The sequence below is a fragment of the Tachysurus fulvidraco genome, chromosome 3 (genome assembly GCF_022655615.1).
Source record: "Tachysurus fulvidraco isolate hzauxx_2018 chromosome 3, HZAU_PFXX_2.0, whole genome shotgun sequence".
Classification (NCBI taxonomy): Eukaryota; Metazoa; Chordata; class Actinopteri; order Siluriformes; family Bagridae; genus Tachysurus; species Tachysurus fulvidraco.
In genome coordinates, this window is record NC_062520.1 from 13,390,346 (window position 1) to 13,403,402 (window position 13,057).

Here is a 13,057-nt window from a genome sequence, read left to right on the forward strand (position 1 = left end):
CTTTGCCTGGCCAGTTGCTCTGCCAGGACAGGAAAAGAGGGAGGGACTAGAGACCTAGATCTCAAGGTGTGGTTACAATACCAGCATGCCTCATGTACCACCCACATTTACACTGTATACACACCTTAAACATTAGGTGCATGAAAATAAGGCATTAAAGGAGATTAAGAAGAAAGTTGCACTGGACTGAGAGCCACAGTGAATATTTTTGGCATAGATTTTTAAAACCTGAATGAATTGAAATGAACTTAGAAAATAAATATAAGCACAAGTATAAACTCCTATAACAATTACTAATTTATCTGGAATGTTACTTCATGGCTTACTCATGTTGCCAGGAAGGGTGGAGGAAAAGGAGTGGCATTCAGGTGTCGACAGGATGGTACAGTTAGTCATTTACCCACCCCATACAAGCCTCAAGCACCCATACACACCACCAGCATCTATGCGAGTAACATGGAAATGTATCTGCCCGCATAAAAGGGGTAAAAGCATGAAGAATTACTCATACGCACAGTTCCAAGTATTTCTACAGAAATCTTCCCCTACCTAAATTTGTACACATTTTCCATCACTATAACAAGAAACTACAAGCCTTCCTGTATGAGAGACTGGTCACTATTAGACTTACTCTAATTTTAGCTTTTTTTTATTCAAAATCCAGAAAGCTAAAAGATCCTGCATTAGCTTTTAACATCTTCCTACACAGGTCTATAAAACCTGAAGCATTAAGCAAACAGGATGTCTTATCAACATAGACTACAACACCGGTTGTTCATCATAAAATACTGTAGTACATGCCACTGGAGTGACCCAATGCAGCATTGATATAGAGCTGCTGAATTATGATCCTTTTTCCAAGTGACAACGTCCTAGCATTTCAAACAACAAAGACACAACCTATTACTTTACCTGTTCAGACTTGACTGCTGCATGGTACATGCATGTGTTTATTTTATAATATTCAGGCGCTCTGCACCAGACGTGGAGGAACACACCTTAACTAATGACTTTAGAACTTACACACATGTGTCCCTACAAGTGAAGGAATTAAGGAGTGGCAAAAGAAATTCAAACATTATCCCCAGAAGCGATAGCGCTCTGCTGCTATAATGGAGTTGGTGGCTTAACAGATCAAACATCTATAATGTCATCATTATGTAAGCCTATCATGAATTAAATCCCTCTACTAGGTAACAAGTACAGAATATCCCAATTAACTCAAGATTAAACATAAAGGTGTTAGTGATCTATGAAGCACTGGCTGTTTATGTACAACAGCACCATCACCGGTTCAATAGGGTGATTACACAAATTTAAGCTATGTTCTTTTTTCTGACTATTATTCTGACATTCAGAGACAAATGCCACACAATGCCACTTTAAATTGGGAATCATCTGTAAGAATAGTCACTTCAATCACAGCTTTATGGATATATATATAAAATACAGATAGAGATTGTTTTTATTATTCCTTCTATACATGTATCCCTTTGTCCCACAGCATCTGTAAGAGTCACTATATGCAAGTGTCTCCCCGTAAAGGTTCCACACCCATTCACACACACCAAGAGAGACCTCATCATCTCGCTCACGAGATCGTCAGGTTGAGCAGATGATTAATCATCACAAGCTCTGGTGAATCATCACTGAGATCATACACGACAAGACACAGATTTTAAAATATTTTTCACAATTGAACGACAAAAAACAATTTCTTGTTTCTTGGATGATCATCTATTAGGCCTAAAACAAACAAACAAACAAAAAAAGATAAAATATTGACCTCCAGGCCTGAAATTGCAGAGACACCAGAAAGCTAAGCTAAACTAGCTAAGGCAAATCTTTCAGAACTCAATAACTCCATTACTGTTTCACACGGCGATTCCACTGAACCTTCATTCAGTCCTCAGGGATGTGACAGAGAGGCACGAAAGGCTCTCCAGCCAAAGACAGCCTTCACCAATGGATTCACACAGAGACTGTGGAAGAAGTTGGTCAGCGGACCATTTCTGCAATGGCATGCAGAAGAAACGTCCCATTACACGATGCAAAAGTGCTTATTATGCTACTTCTAGACCAGACGGGTCTTTTCAACAATAAAGTCTTTCATGCGAGCATTTAGTTTGGCTATTCCATCTCACAGTGTCTTCCATGTACATCATTCAATTTGTGCGGTTGGGAAATAAGAAAATCCCACTCTGTTATTTTTTCAGTCATGCGCAGTGTTACAGTACTCCAGCTTGAATGTAAAGCAGCAGAAAAGGGCTACCAAATAAACAGACTACACTTTGAGAAGTAAAGGGATTAACTGAACTTTTCCTTGACATTGAGGAGGGGTGGTCCATTATGTATTGAACACTGTACAATATGGAACACTAGCTGGCTATGGTTTGGTATAGTATAGTACAGAATACAGTAGTATACCACTCCAGAGACAAGGAAATGTACAGCTTGGTTTCTTTTTATGTCACTAAACTAACTCAACAATACAGCATAAACATTTTATAACCCTAAACCGATTAAGGGCTAAAAGCACATCTGTAATATAACAAATGAGAATATATAAATTGATAAAATAGGAATCTCTCATATGAAAAAACAAAAAGGCTGAACTGTTTTACTAGTGGTTTAAATCAAACGCATACTATTATTATTAGCTATTATATAATCTTTTTTTTTTCCTGGGTAAATTCTAATCAGACTAATCCCTAATGAATAATGTGATGAAACATAACACGTTTGGTAGGAGGGAGACTATAAAATGGTAGCCTTCACATTCCTGTGCAGGGTGTAACACAATCCTTACTCCAACACAGGTGAATCCTATCCTAACTCGTTCTCTGACTCTTTTACTGTTATCTCTGCTTGTGAGGGCGTGTGCTGAGCTGCCACTCCTAGACTAAGAGGAATGTTCAAACCCTTCACACTACAATTTCTATGAATTCCTTTTAGAATTAAAGGGAAGTAATAGTGAAACCCGTTTGTGTCTCAGATCGCTACAATACATTACAAACGGAATAAAATAAACTACATTGCTGTCCTTCATGGAGTGCATCTGTCCTCCACCTTCTCTTCTCAGGAGCCATTGTGATGACTCATGTTCCTTTCTTATTTATAGTGACCTAAATCCACAGATCAAATGGCAATGTTGCATTAAAACAGGATTTGAGGATGAAGCATGTGTCGGCACCAGCTGCCGGGATCTCAAAAGACTCATCTTACAGTTTGCAGGGAAAATCTGATGTGTCAAGCTTTAGGTTCCAGATCATTCCACACACAGAATCTCAAGATTATAGAAACAACAAAGTACAAACTATACTTTATCTGCTGTCGCCCTCTAGAGGACATAATTGTTAAGAACATCCTGAGACACATAGTTAAAAGGCAGTGTGCCACAAGCAGTGTGTCAGAAAGACACAACCGGGAAGAAGAAAAAAAAAAAAAAAGGATACAACCAACACTGTGTATCAACACTTCACATACAGTGTTCCTGGAATAGCGTCCAGATTTACTTACCAGGATAAAGCTGTTACTAAAGATGTATGTATGTATGTATGTATGAATGAATGAATGAATGAATGAATTGACTACAGAACGAGTAAAATTACAGGGAGATTAAAAATAAAAAAAAAAATAAAAAATGTAAAACTGTTACCGGAGCACAAAACACTCAGTGTTGCAACTCAAGTCGAGTTTTATCCACTATCATGGATTTTTTATTTTCTCCCCATTGTTAAAGTTATCTCTGAATTGTCAATTTCACCCTAATTAGAAAAGAGTTTTTGTTCAATTTTTCCACATATTGTTATTAAATTTTATTCAGATTGATGATGGGTTGATCAAATGAACCCAAACCCAAAATGTGATTAAATTACACAAATTATAATCTGATATCTGACTGCTATCATTTTGATATTTGAACATCTACTCAACATTGATTGAACTTAAGACACTAATGAAATTTCATAAATCCATCACTAGATGGCGAGAAAACACAAAACACAACCACTACCAACTACCAGCACTGATGCTATTTAACCTTTATTATTAAACCAATAATATGCAGCATATAAAATAACAAAGCCAGCTTGTAGCAACCACTACTTTGAAAAGCTGTTATATTTCAAAGTTCCGAAAAGGGTTGACAAAACGAAAGAGCAAAAACTATTTGTGTGTCATTACCAGCTAATGAACAAGGCCTGCCGACCAGGATTAAGGACACAGAGCAAACACTAAACAGTAAACGCCAGTGACATGAATAATACATAGAATGCTTTATGGGTTAATGGTTAAGCTATTTACTCATCATAGTTTGTAATGATTCCAAATCTAAAATAATTATTTGCATTATTATGACTGCTACTGATGGGAAATAAAACAAAATAAGCAAATAATAATAATAATAATAATAATAATAATAATAATAATAATAATAATAATAATAATAATAATAATAATAATAAAATCCTTTCCTGCACAAACTGCTGGATCAAGTCAATGGCATTTTCAGTGAAAACTCAGGTTAAACCTTTTTGTGTAACTTTAGCAAAGCCCATAAAATAAACACACGCACAGCCGTAAAACTGACTCACAAGTTAATGATGCACCATTTACCTTTAACCTGTAAAGCTGTGCTTGTACCGTAACTCCCAGACGTGCAGAAAAATCACTCTTAAAGCAAACTCCTCCTTAGAACCCTCCCAATGCCCAAAATAATGAAAGGAGCCATACCTTACCTGCGCAACACATTTTGTTATATAAAAATGCAGATCTCTCTCCATAGCTTATCTCATGCAAATAATTCTGTCGTTCATAAAACATTTCGATACCACACACTTCTAATAGTTTAGCAGTGCATGAATGTCAAGAGACTTTCTTTTTCATTGTTCTGTGTTCTACCAAGCTCGATACGGAAGTACACACACGCCCTTACATGCGTCAGTGGAAGATAATAAACATAATCGTCCAGTAGTATAACAGCAGGAGAATCTCTCAAAACTGCTGTCTAAATTTTTGACTCATATCAACCAGAAAATTTCATTACATAAAAACTTAATGAATAATTGATATTAAATTGTTCAATCATTTCAAATGTCATCAATTTGCGTCCTTAGTATTATAAGTTTGAATCTGTCATTTCGTGTTCAGAAATGACTGTGGGATATTTTCTTCTCTGTGGTATTTGAAAGCTCCAAACTCTGAGATCCATTTAAAGTTTCAGATTAAGTCGAGTAAGACTTAAGTAACATTCATCAATAAGTCAGTTTTTAGATGTCTACATCCACTGATCCATGAAAGAAATTTGAAAAAATAAACCTACAAAACGTTTTGCCAGGTGACTTTAGTGCAGCAGAAAGGTTATACTTCGGCTAGCTATATTATACATAATAAACTAAATTAGCTGCTGTGAAGATTGAAGGCCAGGTAACAGAACTGCGTGAAAGGTGTTTGTGTGGCTGAACCAATATATGTATATGATATAATGTAGTTTAAATAATTGTTAAATTAATTTAATGTTTTACAACTAAATGTGAAGGTATAATATCTTGTTTATCAAGGACATCAGGTATTAAAGTAAAAATTTCATGTAGATTTTGAAAAACGCATTCAGATGCAACCTATTAATAAGTATATATAATTAAATGTGGTCATAATTAATAAAATAAAATCTCTATCTGTGTCTGGATATTGATGAAAAACTTTCTTGCTAAATGTTACATAACTTTATTACTAAATTTAAGTAATTTAGGGTTTGCAGGCTGAAATTTCATAACTTTTCACCCAGCCAGAGACAGAGAGAGACAGACTGATGGACAGAGACAAAGACAGAGGTATGTGGAGAGAATGTGTGAAAAAAAATTTATGCTGGTATGTGCTTGTTTTTTTGTTTGCTGGACACAGGAATCTTGCCTGGCAGCACAGTGTTGACAGTTTTATCGCAACTCTGCGGCAGATGTTTCTATGAAACAATAATTACTACTACTGTCAAACGTAAAAAAGTAAGCTCAAAATTATTAGACCCAAGAAAAAATTTTTTTATAATAATGAGATCTCAACCCATAGTGAACAAAAGTGTGTTAGACAATGTGTGCTGTACAGCTTAGTGCAGGTCTGGTGGACTAGGATTGGTGCATGAGAGATTATTTATATATAACTATAAGCACGATATTGCAGAAAACAAATAATCAAGGGTTAAAGTTAAATTTTTAAGATCATCTATGAAATGGTGAAGTAATCAAAAAGAAAGGATGGTAAAAAGTCTGAAGAACTACTCCGTGTACCTGCTGATCTACAGCCATAAGTCATTGTTTGATAAGCATCATGTAAAGCTATTGCAATAGCTTTACATGATGCTTATCAAACTATGATGCAAGCTATGAATCACCACACAGAGTCAGGTATCGCACAGATCTGTGCTGCCTCTGCCATTTGGGCAAGGTTAAAAAAAAAAGTTGATTTCATGATCTAGACTACTAAATGGATTTTTATAATTTTTTGTCAACATTTTTGCTGAGTTTGTGTGTGACTGTTAGATAAACAAAGGATGCAAGTGGCCATGTAATGGGCTGTGGAAAATGACAAACTACAACAAGGCTCATCTTATAATCTCTCCACACATGTCTCTAGAGGCAATAGTAGCTTTTCCAGGCAATTGATCATGCTGTACAAAAGGCTGTCTGGTTTAATTAACAGTTGTAAACAGTAACCAGTTAATAAACAGTTGTATTGAAGCCCTACATAGAGATTTTATTTACGTGTCTACAGCCTTCATGCTCGAGATATATAAAGACTTGCAAAAAGATATCATTATTCCAAAAATCTGCATTATAGAGGTACAGTATATTCATTCAAAGTGGTGTAAACTCTTCTTAACAGCAAAGTAAGAATATAATAAAAAAAAAGTAGAGATTGTTGAAAACATGTATACCGGTGTAACCTTAATTATTAATAAATGATCAATTTTACATTTAAATAGTGTAGACATCTTGTGTGTGTGTAAAAAAACCTGGAACCTAAAAAATTTTAACATTTTAAGACTTCTCCTTGGACAGACTAATAAACACAGATCTGTAAATCTCTATGTTCGTAATTTAAGCCAGTCACAGAAAAAGTTGTGGCCGTCAAAGTACTGTATGTTCCTAGCCACTTTTGTTCTTGAGTGCTTGAGAAAAGCACACCTAATAAAACACATTGTTCATGGGACTGCTTTCTTCTTGCTCAGTGATTAGACTTTAGCATTAACACTGTGTACCACTAATCTCTGCAAATATACGTCTCTGCTCATTCTTCTAAGTAACCATATGGATTAATAAGTTACTATATGGCCGCTGAAAAGGCCTTTGCTCACAATATACAATTGAAAGTGTTATAAAGTGTTCTATATCTTAAGAAAAACAGAACTGTCTGTTACCAGAAAATGCAAAATGCAAATAAACTAAATAATAATAAATAACTGCACATGCACTTCACTTTTGTCACAAGTCATGCAATTGGTCCAATGTGGCAGGTTGACTGAGTAAAGCAAGTTAAAATTTTAACATTTCTTAAGAGTGTTCGGTTTTGCTGTGCACTTTTATGTCTTGCTCCATCCAGATTCTTCAAGATACAGCTATGATAGTAACAGACAATGGCACTAAAGCCAATGACGAGTGCTGATGCTTCCGTAATATGATTCCTGTTCTCATGTGAATATGAGCTGTTAGGACAGTCATCAAGTTACATGGATTGTCCCTGAGCACAGTTTCTTTTTCACTGAAACGGGAGACCGAAACAGAAATCAAACTGTTTTTTCAAGAATCTTTAAAATGGAAAACCCCACATTGCTGAGGTATGAAGTGCAGATTTATAAAAGAAAAGTCATCTCATTTCTCACTGACTGCCACAAGCAGGGGTCAGTTAATAGATTACCGTCTGTGAGCTAGGGGGAATGGGGAGGGAGAGAGGGAGAGGGGTAGCGGGATAGAGGGAGAGATCTACAATTTTACTACATGTATCAAGAACAGATTCTAGAACAGATTTATTTATATTCAGCTGACATGTAAAGGTGTGTGTGAGAAAGTACACAAAATGCCATTCCCAAAGAGTCACTACAGTTTGTAACGTGACAGACCACAGTGTTATAAGAACACTAACCTGTGCTCCAAACACTCCAAAGCAGAATATATCGCTGATAACCTCAAGTGCACATAGATCCGCAATGTGAAAGCTAGATGACATAAACACACATCTTAGGACACACAACATTAGCACATTATTTATGATCACTATCCAGCGTCACCCAGATGAGGAAGAGTTCCTCTGGTTAATCTCAACGATTCTTCCTCAGATCATCTCAGTGAGGTTTTCCCTGCCATCGTAACCTCTGACTTGCTCGTGAGCGAGAAATAGAAATTGCAATTTTACACTTTATTCAGAATTTTTAGATTCTACAAAGCTGATGGGAATTGCATATACAAAGCTGGGAGCAGTCACTCCCTCATCATTTACATCTTCCTACACTCTCCATCCTGTACTTTTTATTCAGTTGTACCTTTCATATACAATCTGGAAAACCTGAATATAGTATATCTCTTAAAAAGCACATATTTGGACTGTAATCAGAGCAAAGTCTAAATGTAAACCACATTCATAAGGTAATAATTACTAAAATATATATAGGGTCTAAAAGTGGTTCATTCAAGGGTACAGAAATACACAAATAAGGGAAGTTTATCCTTAGTAACAAAGTGCATTAGTCTTTGGCAGAAACCTCCAGTGGTAAACAGCTATGGGGCTGTTGTTGTTCAAAGCACCATGGTGGGGAACAAAGATCTCAAAGGGACTATCTAGCATTAGCACTGAGATGAGTCAGGCAGCAACAGGTGAAAGGACACTGGGGGACAACATGAGCACCAAAAAGATCAGGGGTGGGGCTACATTAAAAAGCTCAAAGTGAAAATAAAACAGCTCAATCTTTTTTATTCTGGTAAAGATATGTTCCTGCTTGGCATTTACACACCCCTTTCTAAAAGAAACCCTCCCATCTGACTTTTTCTGGTCTTAATCGACAAGATGTCTGTACTGGGAAGAATCCTTACCACACCTACTAAAAATTCATCTGTACACACAAAGTCAGATAAACTGCTGGTCTTGATGATAAAACAGATTCCTGCTTGAGTAAAAACTACTAATATTCGGATCATCATAAACCTCAATGATCTGAGCTGCAAGCCGATAAGTATAAAGTATAAGACAGTCCGAAAAACATCAAAAAGCAAAGATTCATATGCTATGTTGTTTTCTACAGCTCCAGTTGAAGATTATGTTCCTGATATTGCACAACCATGTAGCTTGATATAAATCAAAACAAACACTGGCCTCCCCTCTACCTAGACCAATAGCAGCTTTAAAAAAACTTATCACAACTAATTCTGACAAAATGAGTATACAGGTTCTTAAAGGTTAAAACAAGTGGAAGCATTTTCATGCCATATGCAATCAACTTTCTTCAAAGCACAATCATAGCTGGCTGAGATTTACAGATGCTCCCACACGATGCTCCACCAAGCTTTGTCAATACAAACACTGCCAGTCAAGCTTGTTTGAGAGCATCGCCTCTTTTCTAGCTCCATGCAGCATGAAGTGGGAAGTCATTAGCATCAAATAAAGAATTTCAGAACGGAAAAAGCCTTGAAATGTCACATGTAATTCTAGTCTCGCATAGTATGGATGGGTTTAAATATGGAATAGAATTTCAGTCTGGCTGCCTGAAGGTCATGCTGATGCGAGCATGCATTTCCCCTCCACCCTTGACCGTAACAACAATCAACTCGCTGGGTTTGGCAAAAACACACACAAATATATGGACACACAGACAAACGTGGACAGCAGTCCAGTTGTGCTAACCTACCAGGTATGACCTTCATGGAGCAGGCTGTGTGGAGGGAGAGGAGGACGAGGAGAGCAGGACTGGGGGAATGAGGGAAAGGGAAGAGGCTCCAGTTTGTTTGGTCTGTGCTGCCTTGTTTCTCCCCTTCTTAATTTTGACAGCCTGTGCCTGCTGCTTGGATATGTCAGCTTGCTCCCTGGTGGCTTTGCCATTAGGTGGGAGGGGCAGCTAGAGGCCTTGGGGGGTGGGCAGAGGGCTGGGCATGTGTCCAAGGAGCCAGTAGGAGCCAGCATGGTGTTAGTGCTTGCTGTAGATATAAATATCACTGAAGTGCTCATGGTGGCAGAGATAGAAACTGATGAAACTGTGCCCACATGGCTTCAGAAGACCAAAGAGAGATCAGCCTGTCCTTAGTGGATAATAGAGTTATTCTGTGAGATTAGGTCACAGATCACCAGCTTTACTATGATTATCCGAACCAGGAAACCTGATCTGGAATGAATCTATCCATCAGATAGGATTATCTTATTTTTGCTCTGTTTATGTTCCAAGGCTTATGATATCATATAACCTATTTAATGTCTGTATCAGCCATTAAGCAATACTAAGAAGGAAAAAAAAGACTTGTTTGATGTTATCCCTTAGTCTGAAATATACACATGCTGTATAAAAGGTGCCATAAACACTTTCTCTTTTATGTTATTTTAAATCAGCAGCACTTTTAATCATAACTTTTCCATCATTGTAAGTGTCTATTTGCTCTAATGAGAGAAGCAATGCTGGAATGCCAGAGATGCTTAGAAATCCCTGTCTCTCTCACAGGACACCCTGATGCCTAGGAAACCTCCCATCATGCAAAACACACCCTAAATATAGCATGCTTTATAGCACTCTAAAACCAACATATGGCACTGTAAACAATGGTGCTGAAAGACTGCTCATTTTACCAACCATTATCTTCTTAATGTTTATGCTACTCCAGCACTATATACTTAAATGGGCTACAACTCCAAGGCTCAACTTAGATCAGAATTATGCTGAAAATTAAAGTAGCATTCATTAAATAGCATTTTCATGCACTGTTCATTCCTTCAGAGCCACATGATAAACTATAAATAGTTTTCAGCTTAGCTAGGTTAAAATATGCACAAAGATAATTAATTTATTCATCCCCAGTAAGAGCTTTATCCTGGTAAGGGTCGATGTGGATCCAGAACCTGTCCCGAGAACACCCAGTGTGAGGCGGGCATATACTCAGAAAAAGATACCAGTCCACCACAGGGCACACAGCACACTCATACCTAGGGGCAATTTACCAAGGTTCCTACTGCCATGTTTATGGAAGGTGAAGGAAACCAAAGAACCCAAAGGAAACCCACAGAGATACAGAAAGAACATGTGCAGAAATTCCACTCAGACATTACAAGTGTTCCAAGCTCAGAAACGAGCTGGTGACCCTAGACTCTAGGGCAGGGGTATTCAATTAAAATTCACAGAGGACCAGTTACTAAAATTTCCTCCCAGCAAAGGTCCGAATCTTATATTGTCACTTAAAATAGTGTACCCTCATGTTAATAAAATCAATAACGCACATACATTTATATATAATTTTCAAGTGTTTTCAAAGTCTGAATTTGTATGGCACTTGAATAGGAAACAATACTGTAGTTGTCTTTACTACATGTCAAGTAACAGACAACAGACACTGAATTTCTTCTGAATAAAATAAATAAAAAGTGAAAACACAGCTTTGAGCAGCCTGAACTTAGGGCCTATATTTCAAGTAATATAAAACATTCAGAATCTTCTGAATAAAATAAAAGTGCTTTTAATCTTTAAGAAAAAAAATTAAACAAAAGACTTTTGAGCTGCCCCTTTTTTAAACATTAACTATATTGATAACACAGGAACTTTAGGCAAAAAAAAACATTTCAAGTAAAATAGAACAGGGCAGAATTTACTGAATAAAAGAAAAGTGCAGAGCTTTGAGCAGCTCCCTTTTCCCTCTCTCCTTTCCACCTCTCCTTACTCCCTTTCCACCTTCCGTTCCTAGTGAGAGAAATGGGCATGTAACTGTCCTGCCAGCAGTTTGAATCTTAATTGTCCTGCCAGCGTAATTAGGTGCATTACTGCCACCTTCTGCTCTGGAGTATGGAACAGAAACAATCTATTTTTGGCTTGGCTTTTGATGACGCTCCGGTCGTAATAACGAGATTAACTGTGCATGAACAAAAGATTTATCTTTTTATTAATATCAAAGAGCTTATATAATCTTATAATATTATATTATAATAAGGAGATGCTTAATATGATAATATTAGAATTTTAACGGGTCCGGGCAGACCCGTCACTCGGTCCGGATCCGGGCCGCGGTCCGCCATTTGGTGATGCCCACTCTAGGGCCTAAAGCAAGCTAATACATCTATTTCTCATCTATTTATCACAAAGAAAATAGGAAATTTAATTTAATATAAAAAACACTCCTATTCATCTAGGGAGCCATGAGTAGATTCTCACATTACCAGATACTTGCCTGGAGGTATGAGTTACCTGTTGGTAAAAAGCCTTTTGTCTATTATATAAAGACATCCCTCTACCAAAGCTCAATTTTCATTGAATGATAAAAGCAGAAACCCAACGTCTCCTCCAAAAGCTTAAAGTCATGAATGAACGGCGAGTGACAACAACAAAGATGTTTTATCATATCATTTCTCTGTGGCATAAATAAATTTGCAGACTAAACAAATTTAAAGCACTCAATAGATTACAAATTGCTTTAGAAGATGAACTCAAAATCAAAAAGCATTCCGATTGAATAAAATGATAGCCTGAAACACATGCTAGCATATACTTATTACACTGCATTATGCACTATAATTAAATCATGACAGCCCTGTCTCATAGACATTTATTAAATAACGGACTTGCTATCCACAAGTACACAACAACAAATAAGAACAATTATTTCATCTACTAGGAAATCAAGTACTGGTATATTTTTTCTTGACTGAACAAGTCATAATATGTTAACAGGTTTTCTCCGCAGGATTTAAGTCACACAAACACTTATGTTGACAGCAAAACAAATGTGTTGACAGACTTTAGAAGCTCATTGCTGTGTAGTCAGTGGACAAGCTATTGATAGTGTGCAGGATAGTACACAACTTCTTAAAGGTCAGGCTCATA

At 36.9% G+C, this 13,057-nt stretch overlaps 1 protein-coding gene across 22 annotated transcripts in view; it reads right to left on the minus strand.

Moving 5' to 3' along the window:
* Positions 1 to 13,057, minus strand: part of plecb (plectin b) — a 108,581-nt gene that overhangs the window by 38,601 nt on the left and 56,923 nt on the right. For 2 of the 22 annotated variants that reach the window (XM_047810962.1, XM_047810958.1), the window contains exon 1: positions 9,893 to 10,047. The exons of 17 other annotated variants lie outside the window; for them this stretch is intronic. In XM_047810962.1, the coding sequence (XP_047666918.1) occupies positions 9,893 to 9,908 (16 nt within the window). In that variant the 5' untranslated portion in view covers positions 9,909 to 10,047. Of the gene's footprint in view, positions 1 to 4,739; positions 4,840 to 9,892; positions 10,048 to 13,057 lie in introns of those variants that run through there. 3 more of the 22 variants (XM_047810961.1, XM_047810952.1, XM_047810950.1) reach the window with 3 other exon arrangements.